We start from the raw sequence: 25,210 nt of genomic DNA, 5'->3' as shown, positions 1-25,210 counted from the left end.
AATTGCTCAAACTAGCTCTAAATATTATAAAACTTTGCCCATGGTCCTGAGCAATATTACTAAGCTATTGCAAAAAGAATCATAATTTTCTGAGCTACCACGAATATTTTATGGATTTTTAATCCTATTTAAGCACTAGAAAATTACGAAAAAACAAGGTTCGGGTTTACCTTTGCAGATTCCGACTTTGGGAACACACTCGGGATGTCTGACAATGGGGGGATAGCGAAAACCTCGCCCACCCGAGACTTTTCCAGAACAGTGCATTCGCCCGAAATTTGCGACTTCGATCAATCGCCGAATTTCCGCGAATCGAGAATACCTACACGAAGCCTATAACACGGGGGTTAGTACATAAATTTTTCAGAATTTTCTAAGCTCATTTAATGCTCGAAAATACACCGCGAAGTTAGTGGGACGACCAAAACGGTGTCGGAAAAATTCGAAATTTATGTCGTTGCGGCTCTCGACGAATGGAGCGTCTTTGGTGGCCTCGGTTTTCTCGTGGGATTCACGGTTTTCGAGAAATCTAGCCCGACAGTCGAAATGGGCTAAAATCTTCCCGAGCTAAAATCGGACAATCCGCTCGATGGATTTCGGCGTTCTTGGTGTCTATGGAAAGCTCTCGCCGAGTAGATGATTTTGGACACAAGACCAGGTCCACCAGGATCGGCCGGATTTGGCCGAGGAAGTCGGGCGGCGCGCAGAGGAGATCGCGCGCTTTCCGCCTGCGGTCGCCGGCCGGGCCGGGAGGCGGCGGCCAGGGGAGGACGCAGGAGGCGGCCGTGGCCAGGAGGGGAGGAGAGAGAAAAGAGAGAGAGAAGAGGAGAGGGCGTCGCGCGCGGGAGAAGAAAAGGAAGAAGGAAAAGGGCCGGTCCGATTCGACCGGTCCGATCCGGTCCAGTTCGATTCGGCCGGTTCGATTAGAAATACAAAATTTTGAATTTTTACTCTGCCTCGGGACCGAAAACGAGGTCCAAAAATTCTGAAAAAATTCCAGAAAACTCAAAAAAATACGTAGACTCCAAATATATTTTTAGTTTTGCCACGTGGTCTTTAAATTAATTTTTAAAAATCATCAAAGTTTATATTTTCGGAAAATCGAACCCGATTTTTAAAATCCGAAAAATCTCAAAAAAATTCCTAAAATTCAAATAAAATTTAAAATACCAAAAATACTCATAAATAATAAAATTTTGGGGTGTTACACTTCACATCTCAGTGACTGTTGTAGGCCTAAGCCAATCAGTTACAGCCTCAATTTTCTTGGGATCCACTTGAATGCCTTTACTAGAAACCACGTGTCCCAAGAATGAGATGCTTTCTAGCCAAAATTTATATTTTGAAAATTTGGAATATAGCTGGTGCTCTCTCAAAGTCTGCAACACCATCCTCAAGTGCCACATGCGTTCTTCCTCGGTTCGAGAGTATACCAAAATGTCATCTATGAATACGATGACAAAACGGTCCAGGAATGGCTTGAACACCCTATTCATCAGGTCCATGAAGGCTGCTGGTGCATGAGTGAGTCCAAAAGACATCACCAAGAACTCATAATGACCATATCTTGTCTTGAATGCTGTTTTGGACACATCCTCATTCCTGATTCTCAACTGATGGTAGCCTGATCGCAGGACTATCTTGGAAAAGAATCTAGCTCCTTGGAGCTGATCAAACAGATTATCGATCCGAAGAAGTGGATACTTGTTCTTCACAGTCACCTTGTTCAGCTGTCTATAGTCAATACACAACCTCAATGATCCATCCTTCTTTCTCACAAATAGAACAGGAGCACCCCAGGGTGAAGTGCTTGGACGTATGAAACCCTTGTCCAAAAGCTCCTATAGTTGCTCCTTTAACTCTTTCAATTCTACTGGTACCATCCTGTAAGGAGGCATTGATATGGGGTTTGTACCCGGAACAACATCAATGCAGAACTCTATTTCCCTTTCTGGTGGCAACCCCAGAAGCTCCTCAGGGAAGACATCCATGAATTCTCTGACAACAGGAACATTTTCCATGTTGACAGCTTCTACAGATGTATCTCTTACCAATGCCAAATATCCTTGACATCCACACTTCAACATTTTTCAAGCACTAATTGCTGACACCAAATTATATGGAGCCATGCTCCTGTCACCATCAAAGCTAAACTTTTCCACATCAGGTATGTGGAAATACACCTTTTTGTTCCTGTAGTCTAAAGTGGCATAATGAGTTACCAACTGATCCATTCCCAAGATTACATCGAAATCCATTACTGGTAGAGGAACCAAGTCTGCTGGGAGGATCTTTCCATCCACTACTACTGGGCTACTCGGAAAAACCATGTCTACATCTATGTTGTCACTAAGCGGGGTAGCTACAGACAAAGAACATTCTAAAGTTGTAGGGTTTCTACCCAATCTTATGGCAAACACTGGGAGACAAATGAGTGCGTAGCACCCGGATCTATCAAAACACGAGCCTCATAAGAACAGACTAGAAGAATACCTGCCACAACTGCATTGGAAGCCTGAGCATCCTGGTGGGTCAGGGTGAAAACCTAAGCTTGACCCCTACCCTGAATGGCAGAACCCTGATACTGACTTCTACCTCCTGATCTGCCTCTAAATCCATGTCCCCCTTGTCCTCCGCCCTGTTGGCCACTGAACTGACTGCCTGCCATGTTAGAAGCACCAGGATACAACTGACGAGGAACATTTGCAATAGAACCTTGTGACCCCATCTGTGGCTCGCTGAACACGGGGCATTCCCTAGCAAAGTGACCTGGTTGGCCACACCTGAAGCATACTCCTGAACCCATCATACAAGGTCCTGAATGTCCTCTTCCACACTGTGCACAAGGTGCAAAGGAGGATCCTGAATCAAACCTAGAACTGCTGTAACCCGAACTATAACCACTGCTGGATCCATACCCTGGCCTGAACCCTTGAGGTTTGTGTCTAAAACCACTCTTCTTGTTCTTACTTCTTCCTCTGTAATTACTCTGGCCACCACTATCCGGAGCACCCATGTGGAGAACACCTGAAGAACCCTCTGCTCTATTTTTCTTTGCCCTTCTACTGTCATCTACAGCATAGCTAATCTCAATCTGTCTGGATCGACAACCACCACATCAAAAGACTGATCCGACATTATGGCCAGGTTTGCATACCTCCTATCAAGCCCCTTTAGGAACCTCTTCACCTTCATAGTTTCTGTAGCTACTGCTGTAGGGGCATACCTACTCAATTCCAAAAATTATGTAGCATATTCATCTGCAGACTTGCCATTCTGTCTTAAGGCCTCAAAGGCCCACTGCTTTTGATCTCTGAAACTTTCTGGTGCAAACCGGTTGATGAACAGTTCTACAAACTGAGTCCACGATAAACCCTCCATCTGAGGTAATATGTAGTCATTCATCCATTGTCTAGGCATAGGCCCCATGACATGCTGCATACACTCTATAAGTCTTCTATCAGCTGCAATTACATTTCTCGCCGGTCTCAGAATCCAAAATCGATATGCATCGTCTGACATATCATAAGTACCAGGCACCAACTTCTTGAAATTGATTATCTGTTTATAAGGTTCCTCTGTCGGTGCGGTAGACTCGGTGCGGTAGACTACTGCTGCTGAGGAGGGTGGACCATATACTGTGCCATCATATCGATGGTTCTCTACAACCCAGCTAGAGTAGCTGCCATTGGGTCCATGGGACCTTGTGCTATAAAAGACTGATCCTGAACTAGTGGCAGCTGCTCTTCTACTTGAGCAGCTTTAGGCCTCCTACCCTGCCTCCTCGGGGCAGGCGCATCTGGTTCTGGTGCAGTGGCAGCTCTCCTGCTTCTACGCATTTTCCTGAAATTCAGCAGCATTAGCCCACAAAATTCAAAACAGGATGTTACACAGCTCTATAGACTCATATTTATACATAATTATATGAAGTAGAAACTAGAAGCAAAGATGACAATGCAAGACGAATGTGGACCTTATTTTCCGCATGTGACTCCTATTAGACTCTTCCCAACACTTTAGACAATTCCCTATGAATCTGGAGCCTAAGCTTTGATACCACATTTGTCATGACCCAACTTATGGGCTGGACCGCCACTAGGACCTGGGCTAGCCTAAAGCCCCCGAGGCCTATAGTAAGCCTAACTATTCCTTAACCCAACTCTAAGGCCCATTTGGGCCCAATTTCAAGAATTCAATCAGACAGAGTCCGGCCATAAAATGGACGTTTCAACGGAGAGTTTTTGACTCACCCGACCTGTAAACACAATATATAATCAATTGGGGAGCTCAGCTCACCCTCCACATACTCATACAACATAAAAATAAATGGGAGCTCATCTCCCTCATCTAGCCCAACACACATGCATAAAATAATAAGTTTACAAGTCCAAAATAACAATTTATATTATAGACCCAATTCAGATAAATATTTCTAACACATGCGGAAATTCTAAGAGTTAACAGGTTTATACAAACATTAATAAACGACCTGCGAGGGAGAAAAGCAGGTTAACCTCAAAAATATCCTCCTGTGGCCTGAAAAAATAGTGAACAGGAGTGAGCGTTCGACTCAGAGAGTAAAATATCAATTTTAACCATAATCTCTATAACTATTTAAAGCTAATGCACCCTGTAGAGTGAAATGCAACATCATTAATATTTTCACATCATAACAGCAAAAAGGTAATTTGGAGCACTCACACACCCAGTAATGTCAAATCATAAATATATAGGAGCTGATCCCCTATACAACTCTCTTAAATCCAACCTGTGCCAGCGAAGAACTCAAGCCGGACTTTCGCTTAATAAATCAAATCGGGGTCCCAGCGAAGAACTCAAGCCGTGTTTACCTCAAAGGACCGGGTCCCAGTGAAGATCTCAAGCCATGTCTACCCGTCCTGTCCATATCCAACACTATACCACACGCACGCCAACGGACGCACACTGCTCCAAATTACCACAAACACATCCATGACATTTTAGCAATTGTGAATGCAACATAAATCGTGCCTAGAGTTTAACTACATAGACATATACATATAAGTGATGCATGGGCATGCTTGAACATTTAATAATATCGAAATTATAATTAAAATTAATATTTTACTCACAGACTTGACAGCAGTCACTGTGGCAGTTGGGCAGAGGAAGAAGGCTGTCCCGGCTCACCTGACAATTTTATTACAATTGTTTAATACAATTGACTCAATACAACCCAAGAAAAGACTAAATACGTCCCAAGTCGTGCCGAAAATCCGGCAGAGCCTCTCCTATACCTAGGACCTACCCAACCTGCAAATGGGTTTAAAACACACTTCTATATCCGCCAACCATACATTCACATCTCAATCACATCACACAGCCCCTCTTGGGCCCATCCAAACAGTCATCAATCACAATATGTAAAATTACAGTTTAGTATTTATAATTGACCCTTTTTGCAAAAACCACCCAAATAAAATCTAAAAATTCTAAAACTTTGCCCCACGGGTCTTAGCAATATTACTAGGCTAATGCAAAAAGAATCATAATTTTCTGAGCTACCACAAATATTTTATGGATTTTTAATCCCATTTAAGCACTAAAAAATTACGAAAAAACAAGGTTCGGGTTTACCTGGGCATGCGCTCGGGACGTCTGACAATGGTGGGGTAGCCAAAATCTCTATCTGATTCCAAGATTTTTTTTTCGGTAGCCGGTCTGTCTGGCCGAAAATTCACAGACCCGGACAACTGTCGAATTTCCGCGAATTGAAGATACCTACACGAAGCCCATACACACGGGGGTTAGTACATAAATTTTACAAAATTTTCTAAGCTCATTTAATGCTCGGAAAAACACTATGAAGTTCCGTGGGACTCACTAAAAAACGGTGTCGAAAAATTTTGAAATTTATATTGCCGCGAAGCTCTTAACGAGTGGAGCGCTCTGGTACTCTCGGTTCTCGTGGAGTTCACGGTTTGCGAGAAATCTAGCCCAAAAATCAAAATGGGCTAAAACTTCTAGGACAAAAATTAGACAAATAGCTCGATGGATTTTGGTGTTCTTGGTGTCTATGGAAAGCTCTCGAGGTGTAGATAGTGTTTGACACAAGATCCGGCCCAATCGGTGGCCGGATTTGCCGGATTTCGGCCGGGAAGACAAGCGGCGCGCTGCTCATCACCCGGCTTCGTGCGCGGTTTCCCGATGTTCCAGGCGGCGGCTGGCGATGGGGGGAGGCTGGAGTGGCACACCGATAAGGTGGGGAAGGCTGGGTGGCGGCTGGCCGGCGAGGGGAGGAGGGAGGAGAGAGAAAACGTGAGAGAGAGAAGGAGAGGTCGGGGCGCGCACGAGGAGAAAGAAAAAGGAAGAAGAAGCCAGTCCGATCCGATCTGGTTCGATTCGGCCGGTCCGATTCGAGATACAAAATTTTAAATTTTTACTCTGCCTTGAGACCGAAAACGAGGCTCAAAAATTTCGAAAAAATTCTAGAAAGCTCAAAAAAATTCGTAGACTCTAAATATATTTTTAGTTTTGTCACGTGGTTTTTAAATTAATTTATAAAAATCATCAAAGTTAATATTTTCGGAAAATCGAACCCAATTTCTAAAACCCAAATAATTTCAAATAATTTCCTAAAATTTAAATAAAATAAAATATTAATATTTATCCATAAAATAGTAAATTTAAAAATTAGGGGTATTACAATTATTATTATTATTATTATTATTATTATTATTATTATTATTATTATTATTATTATTATTATATTTTCTTTATTATTTAAATATGTACAAATTGCATTTGGGACCCAATTGAAAAAAGAATTTTGAACTTATGTGAATAAATCTGAAAAGTTTGAGGACCAATAGCGTAATTAAAAGTTAAAAACAAAAAACAAATTTCAAAACTGCACAGCACCCGCCCCGCCCCCCCCCCCCCCTTACAATCTTCTCTGTCCTCGACATCACTCTCTCTCCCTCACTTTGTCACTCTCGTACTCCCTTTCGGCTGGCCAGCAGCATTGCTGGCGAGACATCGACAAATCCCTCCAAGTTAGGATGACTACCAGAAGGCGGCAGCACATAGCAGCAGGCGGCAGAGGAGGAGAGAGAGAGAGAGAGAGAGAAATTTTCCAGCCAAAATCTGGTTGTTTTGACTAGTGACCAGCAACCGCACTAGTCCCAACTGTCTCCCCTCCACCTGAGGAAGCTTTTTCGACCAGTCTCACCGCCGGCAGCAGCCACCAGAATTACACAAAACAAGGAGAGAGAAAAATAGGTTTCTTCAAGATTTCTAGTCACTTTTCCTGCGATCCGACCGTCATATCGAAAATCCGAGATCACCAATGAACTCAACGCGACAAAACTTTCGAGATGGGACTAACCTCGCTCTAATAGAACACCATTTGAAAAGGGCAATCATCGGACGGTTCAGATCGCTTAGTAAGATTTTTGGACCTTTTCAATTCTCAAAAATTAAAAACAACTTTTATGATAATTATTGACAATTTTGGGCTTCATTGAGGTGCGATCGAATCGATGATAGCTCACCGGCGCCCGAGACCAAGTTTTTTGTCAAACCCGGCTGCCCAGCGGCTTGTCTCAGAATATAGTCAATATTACAGTTGATCCTAGTATTTTCAGACATTCAGAACCTGTTCCAGCTGTCAGATTTGGCATAGGTAAATGCAAACTCTAAGTTGTTCATTTTGCCTAATACCGAGTTTGGAATAAAATTCATAAAATAATTGTGGGTAGTTAGAAAATTGTGATTCCTTTTGAAATAGCCTTACAATATTATTAAGGACAGCGGGGCGAGTTTATAAAATTTTCAAAGTTAGTTTGGATAGTCTTTGAAAAATATTAGTTTTAAGCCTTATAATTGAATTGTCTGATTGTGAGAGTTTGGTCTGGTTTGGAGGGCCTAGGAGGGGCCATGTGATGTTAATAATGTATGGGCTTGAGGCTAGTGATATTAAAAGTATTGTTTGAACTACTTTGCAGGTTGGATAGGTCCTAGGTATAGGAGAAACTCTGCCGAATTTCTAACATAAATTAGGGTGTCTTTTAACTCTCTAAGTTTTATTTTGTATTGGAGCTGACAAATTCATTAATATAATTGTTTAGGTGAGCAGGGTTAGCCATCTTCCTCTACTCAGCCGCCACAGTAGTCTCCGATATATTGTGGATAGATATTGATTTTATTTATAAGTTCACTATTATTATACATATAAGGCATGCTCATGCATTCACTTATAATTTTATGTATATAGTTATTATAGGAACGCTTTGTGTTGCATTATCATTTAATAAAATTGATGTGGGTATCGCTTTAGGGTAATTTAGGGCTAAGTGCGTGTGTCAGCATGAGGTGTTGTACTGGATATGAGTAGAACGGGCAGATTGACTTGAGTTAGTCTCGCTTGGAGCCCGGTCCTTTTTGTGATAAGTCGAGGTGAATACGGCTTTAAGTTGATCTCGCTGACCCCCACATGTAGATTATTAAGAGAAAGTCCAGCTTGAGTTGATCTCGCTGATAGACGTTGGAATTAAGAGAGCTGTGTAGGGGATCAGCTCCCATATATATATATATATATATATATATATATATATATATATATATATATATATATTTTTGACTGATGTGACACACAGGTGGGTGAGTGCTCCAAATTATTCATTGTGCGAATATTGTTTGAACTTGGTTGAATGTGTTGATATATGTTGCATTTCATTTTTAGGGATGCATTAGGCCTAGATAGTTATAGAAAATGTATTTAAAATCAATATCTTACTCTATAAGTTGAACGCTTGCTCCTGTTCACTTCATTTTTTCAGACTACAGGAAGATCTCTTTTTTAGTATAACCTGTATTCTTTCTTGCAGGTTTAGTCAAAGAAGTTCTATTGTATTATTCTTTTTCTTTATCTTCATTCTAAAACTCCGCATTATCGGTAGTGTAATATTTATTTGGGTTTGAAATAACTAAACTTTGGGGTTGAAATATTATATATGTAATTGTGTATGGGTATCTAAGATGGACTGTTTTATGAATGAAGGAGTTGAGCTCTCGTTTGATTAATTTGTGATTGATTGAGGATAGTAAGCGTGAACTGAGCTTCCTAATTTGATATATTTTGTATTTGCAGGTTAGGTGAGCTAAAAGCTTCCCGTTGGATAGTTCAATTTATGGTCGGACTCTGTTCATTTATTTTCTTGAAATTGGATTACAGTGATGGATCTCATAGTTTGGTTAGGAATAGTTAGGCTTACTACGAGTTTTGGGGGTCTTATGTTGATCTAAATTGTCACGACCCAACCTATGGGCCGAACTGGCACTAGGACCTGGGCTAGCCTAAAGCCCCCGAGGTCCGTAGTAAGCCTAACTATTCCTCAATTCAACTCTAAGGCCCATTTGGGCCCAATTTCAAGAATTCAACTGGACAGAGTCCGGCTATAAAATGGACCATTTAACGGGGAGTTTTTGACTTGCCCGACCTGTTAACACAATATATAATAAATTTGGGAGCTCAGCTCACCTTCCACATAATCAAAATGTCATAACTCAAATGGGAGCTTAGCTCCCTCATCCAATCCCATTATGCATACAGTTAATAATTTTAAAGGTCTAACATAACTTTTATAATACAGGCCCGAAATAAAAATGAGTGCTTCTAACACATGCAAAGTCTAAAATTTAACTCAATTGTACAAAATACATTAAATACTATTAATGGACCTGCGAAGAAGAAGAGCAAGTTAGCCACAATAAATAATCCTCCTGTAGCCTGAAAAAATATATGAATAGGAGTGAGCGTTCGACTCAGAGAGTAAAATATCAATTTTAACCATAATCTCTATAGCTATCTAAAGCTAATACACCCTGTGGAGTGAAATGCAACATCGTCATAATTTTCATATCATAACAGCAAAAAGACAATTTGGAGCACTCACACACCCAACATTGTCAAACAATACATATATGGGAGCTGATCCCCTGTACAGCCTTCTTAATCCAACCTCTGTTAGCGAGTGTCTCTCAAGCCGGACTTTCGCTTAATAAACCAAATGCGGGGTCCCAACGAGTGTCTCTCAAGTCGTGTCTACCCCGAAGGACCGGGTCCCAGCGAGTGTCTCTCAAGCCTTGTCTACTCGTCCTGTCCATATCCAATAACATACCACACGCGCGCCACACACACACACTGCTCCAAATTACCATAAACAACATCCATGGCACTTCAACAATTATGAATGCAATATAAAATGTGCTTAGTGTTTAACTACATAGATACATATTTATAAGTGATGCATGAGCATGCTTAAACATATAATAATATCGAAATTACAATTAAAATTAATATTTTACTCACAGACTTAACCGAAGTCGCTGTGGTGGCTGGGCGGAGGAGGAAGGCTGTCCCAGCTCACCTGACAATTTCATAGCAATTATTTAATATACTTGACTCAATACAAGCTTGGAAAAGATCAAAGATGTCCTAAGTCGTGCCGAAAATTTGGCAGAGTTTTCCCTATACCTATGACCTACCCAACCTGCGAAATGGTTCAAATAACACTTTTAAACTCAACTCATACCTCATCATCATTATATGACCCCTCTTGGGCCCTCCAAACTAAGCAATAATTACAATATCAGACAATTCAATTATAAGACTTCAAAACTAATATTTTTCAAAAACTATCCAAACTAACTTTAAAAATTCTATAAACCGTCTCCACGGTCCTTAACAATATTATAAGGCTATTGCAATAGGAATCGTAATTTTCTTATCATCCACGAATATTTTATAAATTTTATTCTAATTCAGTACAAGGTAAAATTTGAGTAATGTAGAATTCGAGTTTACCTATACCAAATTTGACAACTGGAACGCGTCCAGGACGTCTGAAAATGGTGGGATAGCCTATAATCTTAACTCGGTTCTGAAATAGTTCCAGCAGCTTATCTGCTCGGCCCGAAATTGTAGATCAGGGTAACGATCGAATTTTCACGAAATGAAAATACATACGCAAGTCCACAATACCAAGATTAAAATTATATATATATATATATATATATATATATATTAGGGATGTTACATAAATTTTAGTACCGATTCGGCCCATAGTTTAGATTGTGATAAGATATATTATTTTTAAAATATAACGTAAGGAAATGATAATGATTGGATAAAACACAAAAGGCAGAAGCCAGAGTTGTTGGAAGATCGGTGTGAAATGTTAATGGGGAATCTTAGGAGTAAAATAATATATAGTATAGTATTAGTACCAATTCAATTATTCAAATAATAAAATGATATCTCTTTAATTTGTTTGGAAATTATAGTGGTGATAATTAGCGTACCACGCACGTGATATGCATGTTGATACTTTTAACAAAAATTATTGATCTACTTTTTATTAATATTTGGATCTTAAATTTTTAAAAAATAAATTATTTAGTATTTCAGTATTACTTTTTATCACACACTTGTCACATATTTAATTTTTTTTAATATTAATTATTAATATTTAAAATTATCACAACTTCTCTTTATATCTTTATCCCTCTTCTTTTGTTCCTATCTTTCTCCCTTCCTTACTGTCTCTCTCATTTATGCCATTGCAAATACTATTCTCAGATGACCACAAGCAGTTTGGCTCTAATCATTATCATTACGTTTGCTGCATCGTATTCCAGTCACCTTTTTCATGTTGCTGCAATTTTCCCTCCTCGTCGAGATTTTTATATCCATATATGGATTAGATATCTTCAATGGAAAAATGAAGTATTGGTACTAAACATACTTATAATTGATACCCTCTTCAATAATATTCCTCAACTCTGAGTATTTTCAGAAAAAATATGGAACATTTTAGCAAATGTAGAGCATGATATTTGAATGATTATTATTTTTCCATTGCTCCCTCAAGAGCTTATAATGATCAGAAATCGACCGGTGAGTGTCAATTTGCTTGAATATATAGCTGTGGCATTGTAGCAAGCTGATATTAACAGTGGGGCAAGCGTGTGCCAAGACTAGGCACCAGGGGTGAGTATTATTTGGTTTGAACCGAATAAATTGAACCGAACAGTACCAATTCGATAATTCGATTTGATTTTTAAAGTAATTCGGTTCGATTCGATTTTAAATTTTAAAAATTTCGGTTATTTCGATTTGATTTGATTTTGAAAAGAAAAAATTGATTGAACCAAACCGAATTATTTTATTAATTTTTAAATTATTTTATTTTTATAGGAAATTTATATATTATATGTATTATTATATATTTAATGTCACGACCCAACCTATAGGCCGGACCGGCACTAGGACCTGGGCCAGCCTAAAGCCCCCGAGGCCCGTAGTAAGCCTAACTGTTCATTAACCCAACTCTAAGGCCCATTTGGGCCCAATATCAAGAAAACAAACGGACAGAGTCCGGCCATAAAATGGACTTTCCAACGGGGAGTTTTCGACTCACTCGACCTGTAAACATAATAAATACTCAATTGGGGAGCTCAGCTCACCCTCCACATAGTCATATCCTCATAAAAATAAATGGGAGCTCAGCTCCCTCATCCAATCCATCAAACATGCATATCATTATACGTTTACAGGTCCAACATGATAATAATATTACAGACCATAATCAAATAAATACTTCTAACACATGCGGAAATTCTAGGAGTAAACAAAATTACACAAATATGGATAAACAACCTGCGAAGGATAAAAGCAGGTTAACCACAATAAAATCCTCCTGTGCTTTGAAAAAATATTGAGCAGAGTGAGCGTTCGACTCAGAGAGTAAAATATCAATTTTAACCATAATCTCTATAACTATCTAAAACTAATGCACCCTGTAGAGTGAAATGCAACATCAACAACATTTTCACATCATAACATCAAAAAGGTAAATTTGGAGCACTCACGCACCCTGTAACATCAATCATAATATATGGGAGTTGATCCCTATCTGACTCTCTTAAATCCAACTTTGGTGCCGTGAAGAACTCAGCTCGGACTTCCACTTAATAACCAAATCGAGGGTCCCAGCGAAGAACTCAAGCCGTGACTACCCCTCGAATGATCGGGTCCCAGCGAAGAACTCAAGCCGTGACTACCCGTCCTATCCATAGTCCACACCACATCACACGCACGCAAACGCACGCACACTGCTCCAAATTACCACAACAACATCCATGGCATGCTAACAGTTATGAATGCAACATATATCGTGCCTAGAATTTAACTACATAAATATATGCATATAAGTGATGCATGGGCAGGCTGAACATATAATAATACCGAAATTACAATTAAAATTAATATTTTACTTACAGTACACCGATGACTATTGTGGCTGCTGGATGCAGAAAAATAGCTGACTTCGATCACCTAATAATTAAATTATAAATTTATTAGTACTAAGTTAAGATAAAACTCCTAATTCATGCCGAAAATCTGGCAGAGTTTTCCCCATACCTGGGACCTACCCAACCTGCAAAAAGGCTCAAATAGCACTTATAAATTCTCAATTTCCACAACCACATCTCATCAATATCACATGGCCCCTCCTGGGCCCTCCAAATCAGACAATACTCAAAATCTCAAAAATTACGTTTTAATCCCTATAATTGACATTTTTCAAAAATCCACTTAAACAAGCTCTAAAAATTCTAAAATTTTGCCCCGCGGTCCTTAATAATATTATAAGACTATTGCAAAATGAATTGTAATTTTCTAGTCACCCATGAATATTTTATTCAAGAATTTTACTCAATTCCATAAGTTTTCAACAGCTAACATATTCTTAATTCAACCCAATTTAATATTCACATATTTAAACCTCCATCCTCAAGCTTCAACCAATTATATAAAATTTAAACATCTTAATTTCAAACAATCTTATATGCCTATATGCTAAAAATCTAACTAAAATCCATCCATATTTCTCAAAAATATTCTACGATCACCCAAAAATTCAACTAACACCATAGAATATCTCCAAATAATTTTAATTTCCTCATATATTTTTCTTAGAATTTTTCTCCAATTTTTCCTGTTTAAGAAACACTGTATTTATGCTCCACAGACAGAGAAATAATAAAAATTATCTTACCCGAAGTTTATCTGTGTCTCAAAAATTCCAAAAATTTATGAGGAAGCCTCTGGAAGTTGAACCATCTCCATAGCTCACCGGAGCCACCGCCGGCACCACCGCGCACGGTGGCCGGCCGCCGGTCACCGGCGACATTTGCCGGATCTGATCATACCACCATGTTCCTCTCCTCTTCCTCAGTCCATATGTGATCTCGGATCGTCGATCCAACGGTCGGATCGTCGTAGATCTGACGAAAAAGCTTGAAAAATCCGAAACTTCTCTCCTCCATATCTCACTCATCCGACCTCCATTTGCTTCAAAATTGGTGTCAAAAGAAAGCTCTCGGAACAAGCTTTCCAACGCCACCGGAATCGCCTCGATTGGACGTCGGACGAAGCCGGAATCGGGCCGGAAAGCCGCTGCCAACTGTGCGCTCGTTTTCTCTCTCCTCTTCCTCTCTTGCCGCCGTTTCTGGTGGTCGCTGGAGGGTCGCCGGCCGGTGGGGAGCTGCTTGGGACGTCGCCGGCCGGTCACCGGAGAAAGAAAGAAGAAGAAGGGAGGGAAGGAGAGGAAGAGAAGAGAAATGGGGGGGTTTCCTCCCGTTTTTCTTTTGAATTTTTTTTTTTTTTTTTTTAAATAAAAATTGCTGTGATGGGAAACCCAGCATCACCGTAATCCATTCTTCAAAATAATTTTTTTTTTTTTTTTTTTTAATTTTCTGGGTTGTTACATTCTTCCCCCCTTAAGAAAAATTCGTCCTCGAATTTTCGAATAAACCAGAGATATGGAAAAGAAGATTATCAGAACAAGTGCAATCATTACTCCTCCAGCTATGCAGAGATTGGTAAAACATTTATTCTTCAAACTCTTTGTACATTATATATGACATTCTATTACTCTCTTATTCTACTATGGTGTCCTATTTGTCTTCATCTCTATCTAGAGATGCTCTTATCTCTTGGCTATTCATTGACCATTCTTCTGACATTTCAAGTATTCGCTATATCTCACTGTTTTTGACTTGATGTCTCATAACTTCAATCAACTTTAGTGCTTACCTCACTTTTATTACGCCCCAACATGTCTCTTGGTGACTTCAGTCATCATTCCTTTGTTTTAATAATCTCTGTTTTCCCCAATGACATAACTTATGTTCCTTATTCCATGATATCCTATGAGTAGCTTTCCTGTAGCACCTAATCTAGGTATCTTGTTCGAGATCTTCACTCTTCTTATGACTTCAGTGGTTAATACCTATAAATCTTCTCACTCCCATTATACTTTAAATTTTTAATCTCTCTTGTGATACTAAGGTACTTAGACCAACCTTTGTCCATCTTATGTAACTAGTCAGGTAGAGTCTCCTCCAAGGGCCAAGTGTATCATTTATCAATATTGGAAAGTAAACTGGGTCTCTCCTTCTAGGTAACAAAAGTGTTTATATTCTCTGACAACTCAACTCATGCGACTTATCAATTCTCACTCCTTCTCTGGAATATAAATATCTAGACTTCTTCCTATAGCTTCTTAGTATGTGGCCTACTTCTGACACATTGGCACTCAGATCGAGGCTCTACTACTCCTTTAATCTATCATCTCATAATAACTTGTTTTAAATATCTCTTAGTATGTTCCTAGCATACCTATTCCTCCTTATCCTCATCATTATAACTAGCTTTACAAGCTTTCTTCCTATTCTTTGGATCTTATCCACTTCCTTTTCCTATTTCTGTTATTGTTGATATCTTTTCAACCCGCTGCACTTATTCCTTAATCTTAATCCTATTTCAACCTTACACATTTTTCCTTCAAGGATGTCTATCCCATCATCAACTTCAACTTTCATTTTGTTTCTTAGTCTTATCTTGATTACTAGTTCTATTACTTCAGGAATTCTAACCTTACGATTTACTCCTACCAGCACATTCTTCACCTTATGTAACACTTGTAATTAACCATAGAAAATTTTCCTTGTATCCCATTTTTCCAACTTAACTATCAGAACATTATCATTCCCTACCAGCCTTAGTAGGAAATTACTAATCCTGGATGGATATGAGCCCCAGAACTATAAGTTCCATCTGAACTAACACGGCTATGGGAAATGTGTGCCATGCCTTAATTCTAAACAAAATACTTCAAGTGTTCATTCTCCTTAATATAATTACATATACTGCCTATAGCTTTCTAAACTTCAACCTCAAATTACCCATCAGCAACAATTTCATCTATTGAAACTCATCCATAAATAGTATTTCCTCTAGCTCATAGTTTAAAACAGTTGCAAGCCTTAGTAGCTAACTCAAGTTAACTCTTGTCATTACTCTGATCGTCCTTTCATACTTAACACTAGGTATGCACTTACTGTCATTCTCATATCAGGAAATTGTATATGAATTGGTGCCTACTAAACTCTCAAATAACTAGGTCTCCTTGACTCAGTCTATGTTCCTTATATAACCTTTTAGAATCAAAAGCACAAGCTAAACTTGAAAAGAAAGAAAAATATCCTCTTATATTCAACTACGCCCAATTGTCCATATAATAACGTTTAACCTATGTTTCTTAGTCTTTCTCTTCAAATTTCATCATCTCCTAGCACAATTGTGCTCTACCTATAAGGTATCATCTGCATGAACCCTTTACTGTACCATCGTCCTTCCTGACATAATATTTTATAATTTATTAACTTTACTTATACTCGACCTATGATTCATATCTATCATCGTTTATATTGTGCCCTTAACCTTTGTTGATTCCTGAAAGATTTCTCTCACTAATAAATTTTTCCAACACTAATTCCACCCTTATTTAGGGTCATTAATTTGATCCTTGAACTTTCTAGTGATTTATAACCACCCAGACTTGTCACTTTTCGTTCTACCCCTACTATTGTCCTGTCGTTATTGCTTCACTACAAGGTGATTCTATTAATCACACTAACAATGTTTGCCTGACATTCATAACGAACCTCTAACTACCTTCTCACTATCTCAAAAGTCTAAACTAAGCATATGTATCATTATCTATCATTTTTTTCCTATCATCATACCTATTTGATCCCTTCGATTGACCTTTAATCAACTTACTACTTACTAACTTCGTTTTCTCTACTTAATTAGGTAGTCCGCAATACCATTGCATACCTTCTAGCATTTACTCATTATTATTGTATTCCATACCTCCATCACTATTCTTGCTAATATGGTCCCATTTTGGGTTCTCCATCCTTGTCATTCACCTTGCCAAAAATAACACTTAGCCTACCCTATATCTTAACTTTGTTCCTTTTATTATGCGCTCTTTAGGTTGTCCTTTCATTTATTTCCTTTGTCTTACCCAAAATAGAACTTGACTATTCTATCCCTGGCTCCATTCTTCTTCCTAACATGACAGCTGTACCTGTTAACTATATCTTTCAGAGTCTCTACCACGTTATCACATATCTGTGCTACTCAGATTTGGTCCTTTGACCACTCTAGCTGGTATTCCCACTGGCATTTAGATTATATTGCATCTGCAATGAATTGTCCAAACTTTCGTTCTGTACTTTTTCTATCCATTGGCCTTCTATAATTTATCTTTGCTAATTTATTTCTCTTAACACTATTATAATTAGATTATACTATTATTCTGATCAATATAAAGTTAGAAAAGAACTCAGGAAATTGCGGTCATACCTTTATCGTATGATTTCTATTTTTATCCTTTAGCTTACATAATACCTTTACTACCTCGAGAACTGATTCTGCAGTAATTTTATTTATTTGTTATTATTATTATTATTATTATTATTATTATTATTATTATTATTATTATTATTATTATTATTATTATTATTATTATTATTATTATTATTTTCCGTGTTTACTCAATTCCAAAACTTAAGATTTCGGGCACCCAAACCCGTCATCCAATTCAAAGGATTTACATCCATCGTGATCTGATTATATATGATTCCTATAATGGAACTTGTATCCTCTCCAGGATACCTGAGCCAACTACTCTCTACCACACTCTACAGTCCCATCTGGGACACTATTCCATAAGTCATCATTATCAGTAATAACCTTCGATCCATTCTGAAAAGATAGGACTATATCCTAACTTGCTGCAACAAAGGTACTACATCTACCACCTTGCCAGAACCATGTCAAGTTAATGACTCTTTTATCATATCATAGCTCTATAAATCATCAATTCATAGTTTCGACCTTCTCTAGGTAGTAGGGTTGTACTTTATTCCATACTGATACACACAAGGTATACTATTCTCACTAAGTTCTAAGCAAAACGTCTATCGTTCTGCAACAACCATCCAAAATTCCATACCGAAGACTAGATGGTCTCACTCTATAGGTGTCACTTTTTACTTTGCAACTAGTCTGAAACCTGCAGTGCATTGGCGGCTCTTCATCGTAACTCTAGCTCATGCTAGGGTAACTGAGTCACTGACTCTAGTTACCACCCAACTGTGACCTTTCAATATTCTAACTCTAGACTCTTAACCAGGAGTTCCCAACTCCTCTGCAGATATAAAACTCTGTTCTGGCATAACTGTACCAAAACAGAAGCCATCCGCAAACACCCTCATTATGGAGCACCACGGGGATGCACGCAGCTCTACACAATAATCTCATGTCGGTACTGTAATCTGCAGCTTACAGAGCAGACATCGAGAACATTGTATAGTTACTACGATACGTCCTGACAGACTAGGTCTCCCAATTTCTTATCTCTCCTGAATCTTTTATTATCACAAACTTATTCTGACTGGGTCATCTCGATGATGCGCGATGGTATCCTCATCCTTATCTAGGGCAACTGTACTTTCAGGACTTACTTTTATGTACTCGTGCCTTGCACGAAATGGGCACACTATTTAAAGCCATACAGACAGAAACATAGCATTTCTTGGAGTACGTATCCTCATGATAGACCTCACATGTCTACTAACTCTATTTCACATTTCTATGTACTCCACGAAAATCAAGACACTAAATGAGGAACTTTTATATTTCCCGAGGTATAACGCAGAATCTAGAAACAAAGAATTACAGAAAAAGACGAAACAGAATCCTATACTCCGCATGTGACTCCTAGTAGACTCTTCCCAACACTTTAGATGAACATTCCCTAAGAATCTGGAGCCTAAGCTCTGATACCACATTTGTCACGACCCAACCTATGGGCCGGACCGGCACTAGGACCTGGGCCAGCCTAAAGCCCCCGAGGCCCGTAGTAAGCCTAACTGTTCATTAACCCAACTCTAAGGCCCATTTGGGCCCAATATCAAGAAAACAAACGGACAGAGTCCGGCCATAAAATGGACTTTCCAACGGGAGTTTCGACTCACTCGACTGTAAACATAATAAATACTCAATTGGGGAGCTCACCACCCTCCACATAGTCATATCCTCATAAAATAAATGGGAGCTCGGCTCCTCATCCAATCCATCAAACATGCATATCATTATACGTTTACAGTCCAACATGATAATAATATTACAGACCATAATCAAATAAATACTTCTAACACATGCGGAAATTCTAGAGTAAACAAAATTACACAAATATGGATAAACAACTGCGAAGGATAAGCGGGTTAACCACAATAAAATCCTCCTGTAGCTTTGAAAAAATATTGAACAGAGTGAGCGTTCGACTCGAGAGAGTAAAATATCAATTTTAACCATAATCTCTATAACTATCTAAAACTAATGCACCCTGTAGAGTGAAATGCAACATCAACAACATTTTCACATCATAACATCAATAAGGTAAATTTGGAGCACTCACGCACTCGTAACATCAATCATAATATATGGAGCCGATCCTATCTGACTCTCTTAAATCCAACTCGTGCCAAGAAGAACTCATTTCGGACTTCCACTTAATAACCAAATCGAGGGTCCAATGAAGAACTCAAGCCGTGACTACCTCGAAGGATCGGGTCCCAGCGAAGAACTCAAGCCGTGACTACCCGTCCTATCCATAGTCCACACCACATCACACGCACGCAAACGCACGCACACTGCTCCAAATTACCACAACAACATCCATGGCATGCTAACAGTTATGAATGCAACATATATCGTGCCTAGAAGTTAACTACATACAAATATGCATATAAGTGATGCATGGGCAAATGAACATATAATAATACCAAATTACAATTAAAATTAATATTTTACTCACGATAATCGATGACTATTGTGGCTCTTTGGATGCGTAAAAATAGTGACCTCGATCACCTAATAATTAATTTATAAATTTTTTAGTACTAATTTATGATAAAACTCGTATTTCATGCAGAAAATCGTGAGTTTTCCTATACAGGACCTACCCAACCTGCAAAAAGGCTCAAATAGCACTTCTAAATTCTCAATTTCCACAACCACATCTCATCAATATCACATGGGCCCTCCAAATCAGACAATACTCAAAATCTCAAAAATTACGTTTTAGTCCCTATAATTGACATTTTTCAAAAATCCACTTAAACAAGCTCTAAAAATTCTAAAATTTTGCCCCGCGGTCCTTAATAATATTATAAGACTATTGCAAAATGAATTGTAATTTTCTAGTCACCCATGAATATTTTATTCAAGAATTTTACTCAATTCCATAAGTTTCCAACAGCTAACATATTCTTAATTCAACCCAATTTAATATTCACATATTTAAACCTCCATCCTCAAACTTCAACCAATTATATAAAATTTAAACATCTTAATTTCAAACAATCTTATATGCCTATATGCTAAAAATCTAACTAAAATCCATCCATATTTCTCAAAAATATTCTACGATCACCCAAAAATTCAACTAACACCATAGAATATCTCCAAATAATTTTAATTTCCTCATATATTTTTCTTAGAATTTTTCTCCAATTTTTCCTGTTTAAGAAACACTGTATTTATGCTCCACAGACAGAGAAATAATAAAAATTGTCTTACCCGAAGTTTATCTGTGTCTCAAAAATTCCAAAAATTTATGAGGAAGCCTCTGGAAGTTGAACCATCTCCATAGCTCACCGGAGCCATCACGCACCACCGCAAGACGGTGGCCGCCGGTCACCGGCGACATTTGCCGGATCTGATCATACCACCATGTTCCTCTCCTCTTCCTCAGTCCATATGTGATCTCGGATCGTCGATCCAACGGTCGGATCGTCGTAGATCTGACGAAAAAGCTTGAAAAATCCGAAACTTCTCTCCTCCATATCTCACTCATCCGACCTCCATTTGCTTCAAAATTGGTGTCAAAAGAAAGCTCTCGGAACAAGCTTTCCAACGCCACCGGAATCGCCTCGATCGGACGTCGGACGAAGCCGGAATCGCGCCGGAAAGCCGCTGCCCCCTGTGCGCGCGTTTTCTCTCTCCTCTCCCTCTCTTGCCGCCGTTTCTGGTGGTCCTGGTGGTCGCCGGAGGGTCGCCGGCCGGTGGGGAGCTGCTTGGGACGTCGCCGGCCGGTCACCGGAAAAAGAAAGAAGAAGAAGGGAGGGAAGGAGAGGGAGAGAAGAGAAATGGGGGGGTTTCCTCCCGTTTTTCTTTTGAATTTTTTTTTTTTTTTTTTTTAAATAAAAAGGCTGCTGTGACAGTGGGAAACCCACTGTCACACGCCAATCCCATTCTTCAAAATAATTTTTTTTTTTTTTTAATTTTCTGGGTTGTTACATTTAAATTATTTAATTTCATTAATTAATGGTTATTAGGTTCAAATCAATGTCAAAATCAAACCAAATAACTTGAAAAATAAGTCTAAATAAAAAAATAATCAAAATCCAAAAACTAATCGGTTCGAACTGAACTGAATTAAGGTGGTTCGGTCATTTCGATTTTTTATACAATTCAATTCGATTCGATTTCTAAAATATAATAATTCGATTAATTCGATTTTATCGATTTAATTCAGTATCAGTTCAATTTGAATCAAATGCTCAGCCTTATAAGGCACCGCGTGTTAGGACAAAGTTCTTGCTATGAGGTCTTGTGCCCCATATTGAGAAGTTGCCCCATAATGCAAGTTCTCTTAATTATCCATTTTTGTTTGCCTTTAACATGCAAGGGCACTAATATATAAGCTTAGCTATTGAAAGACGTGGGCAGTTTTTGTCCAAAAGAAGCTTCAGCACTTTCTATTGATCGGGTACAAATTTCTTATGATTAATTAATGATATCTAATATAGTTTGATAATTCGAAGCTGTGCCAAGAAAATTATACAATAAATTTGGCCACTCTATTGACTTTTCCAAGTCTTGTTCAATAATAAGAATTCTTTTTTTTTTTAATAGACAGAATAATTAATAGTTTGTTGATTGAGTGGATGACTTAAGTTTTGTGATTTCAAAAGCAATACTTAAAATTGAATAGTTAATGATTTAAAAAAAATGAAAAAAAAAAAATCTTTCATTGCTTAGCTCATCTATAGACCAACACATATAAGGGTTCTAAGCAAACCAAATATCAGGAGGTAATTATGTAATTTATAGTTAATATTTTTATTTATTTTAATTTAGATTTAAATTTAAAATTTTATTATTTTAAAAATAATCTTAATATTATTAAATTAAAATTTAAGCTAATCAAGAGAGTTCTAAAACTGAATTTATCAAGTAAGTGATATGTTTTTAGCCTCTGAATTAACTTAGGTTAGGAGAGAGCTTTGTAGAATTAAATTAGAGTTAGATGTTAAATAAAATTCAATTGTATATTCTTTTATTTTTTTTTTTTACCTTTCAAATACATACATTTTTACCTTAACAAATGTCATAATGCCAAATTAGTTGACAATTAAATTCAAATCTTTCAATTTTAAAATTCATTTTCTTGTCTTTCCTTTTTTTACTGTTTTACACTATAAAATAGGGAAATAATTTTATATATTATTATAAAAACATAATTCATATTATTAGTATATAAATTCAATTAGTTTAATTACTATTTTAAAGATAATCAAATCAATAATTAAAAATAAAAAATTTTGAAAATTATTAACTTAAATCAATTTAATAATTGAATTATTTTTTATTAACATAATTAAATTTTATTTTCAGTTATAATTAAATAAACTCATCCCATTTTTATATCTTATTTAATATGAATTAAAAATATGAAAGAAAACATTAAATAATTAAAACTTAAAAAAAAAAAAGTAAAAAACAGATCTAATAGTTTATATGTTCACAAAGCTAAATGGGAATAGAGAATATCACACCATTTAAATTTGTAGTTCATGACTGCATATTATTTGCTGATAGACACATAGAAGCCACTCGAAACAGCTACTCAGGTGCCTTGTAATGATCGATTTGGACATTTTCCACTTCTTGTTGCTTGTAATCACTACGGTTTCTATTAGCAAAAAACTTTCCCCAGTTGAATTCTTTGTATTTGGGAGGTTTTTGCTCATTCACTAGCTCCTCCAGAGGCTTAATTTGGACATAGTGTGCAGGGAAAAAGAAAAATGGCATTGAAAACCTTTCCTTCTCCGAGTTCACCACCACCCTGTGCTCTGCACTCCAGTACAGATCATTGCTCCAAACCTGTAATCCCCACAATTCAAATAGAAAAGGTGTCGTTGGACTAGTGCACCATATAATCATTACTATTGGCTAAATATCAGCTAAGCTAATACCTGCATACAATTGCCTATGTTGATGATGAAGGCATCTGGTATTGGCTTGACCGGAACCCACTCGCCGTCTGCTCTCCTGGCAATTTCCAGTCCTCCAACTTCATCTTGAGCAAGGACGGTTAAGGCACCACCATCTTTGTGTCGACCCACACCAAGAGCTAGATGGGGAGCAGGGCATGGAGGATAGTGATTGAGCCTAGCAAAGCTGATTTGGTCCTTGAAGTAGCCATTCAAACGATCAGCTGGTAAGCCTAAGCTCATAGAAATAAGTTCCAGCAACTTGAAAGCTAGTTTTTCAACTTGCTTGGTGTATTCTTGGCATTTCTCCCTGATCATTACAATCAATTTTTCAGTGGTTGAATTGAATGGAGTAGAATTTCATTGCCTGAAGATTTGAAAACGATACCTGAATTCAAAGGGGTACTGAGGCCATTGATTGGTCAAAGTCCTTAGCTCTTTATCATCAGGATCAGCTGAGGCAGGAATCAGAGTTGGGTCCAACACCAAGTAGTCAAAAACCTCCTTCCAATCCCTAACATTTTTAGTATGTTCACTGTCGTAGTATCCCATAGGATCTACCTCGTTTCGCTTCACCTTCCTTTTCTCCTCCAGCGACTGATCAAAGAATTCTTTTGCCACCTTCTCAGTCTTTTGACGCAGCTCCAGTGCTACTCCATGATTAATCACTTGAAAAAACCCATATTTCTTGCATGCTTCTCCAATCTTTGAAACTACTTCTTGAATGTCACTTGGGCTTGAAACTGAGAGATCAATAACTGGGATTTCTTCAATTTCTATGCTTTTGAAATCTGGCCTCTGCTCATGGTCTTGAACGAAAGAAGGATCAATGTCACCCATAGCTTCTCAATAATCTTCAGCAAGAAAAGGAAAATAGAGATGTATGGTGATTTAAGATGGGATTAAGGTTAATCAAATTCAATAAATATAGACAATTTTCTTGGGAGAAGAAAAAGAAATTTTGACTTTTGAGAAGTAGGTATTTGTTAGGTGAGTGGACCATGGCATGGAAGCTTCTATCTTGTGAGACTCAACTTGTGCCTCAATTTTATTTTAGGCATAACAAGGAAAAAAGACGTTCAAGATTTGCACGCCCCAGGTGGCATCAAATGAGTGTAGCCAGCGCGAACAAGTAAGTAGAAGAACAAAGGATCAGTCATGTTTAGGTCATATTGCTGTTGGTTCCAATCCCTCCAAACCTACAACAGTGTCTGGTAGAATGCCGATTTCTTCAAGAGAAGAAGCACCAGCTCTGCAAGAGGGGATGAGCTTTGCAACTCGATCACGCTATTCAAGGTTGAATTGTGGGATATAATTGTAATTTGTTACTGACAAATGAACAGGCAGACGATAGCAAGGGATGCTCGTCTTGTAAATAGAGCAAGAATCATTAGCGAGCTTCATACGGCATTAAAATAGCTATGGGGTAGCACCCTCCCGACTCCGGACTGATTGGAACTTGGAA

General features: G+C 38.1%; 2 protein-coding genes across 2 annotated transcripts; both read right to left on the bottom strand.

Annotated features, from left to right (window-relative positions):
- Positions 1-5,144: 5,144 nt before the first annotated feature.
- On the bottom strand, positions 5,145-21,176 carry LOC131174066 (uncharacterized). Its single transcript, XM_058137108.1, has 3 exons — positions 21,109-21,176; positions 14,103-14,730; positions 5,145-5,169 (listed from the first exon to the last, which is right to left on the bottom strand). Exons 1-2 carry the CDS (start codon positions 21,174-21,176, stop codon positions 14,121-14,123), a joined length of 678 nt encoding a protein of 225 aa, XP_057993091.1. The 3' UTR covers positions 5,145-5,169; positions 14,103-14,120.
- A 2,069-nt stretch (positions 21,177-23,245) lies between these two features.
- Positions 23,246-24,906, bottom strand: LOC110634976 (protein DMR6-LIKE OXYGENASE 2). The gene is made up of 3 exons (XM_021784147.2): positions 24,134-24,906; positions 23,728-24,055; positions 23,246-23,635 (listed from the first exon to the last, which is right to left on the bottom strand). Exons 1-3 carry the CDS (start codon positions 24,583-24,585, stop codon positions 23,375-23,377), a joined length of 1,041 nt encoding a protein of 346 aa, XP_021639839.2. The 5' UTR covers positions 24,586-24,906; the 3' UTR covers positions 23,246-23,374.
- Between the last annotated feature and the right edge of the window lie 304 nt (positions 24,907-25,210).

Source organism: Hevea brasiliensis, chromosome 15 (genome assembly GCF_030052815.1).
Source record: "Hevea brasiliensis isolate MT/VB/25A 57/8 chromosome 15, ASM3005281v1, whole genome shotgun sequence".
In the NCBI taxonomy this organism is placed as follows: Eukaryota; Viridiplantae; Streptophyta; class Magnoliopsida; order Malpighiales; family Euphorbiaceae; genus Hevea; species Hevea brasiliensis.
This window is presented reverse-complemented; position numbering and strand designations above follow the sequence as displayed.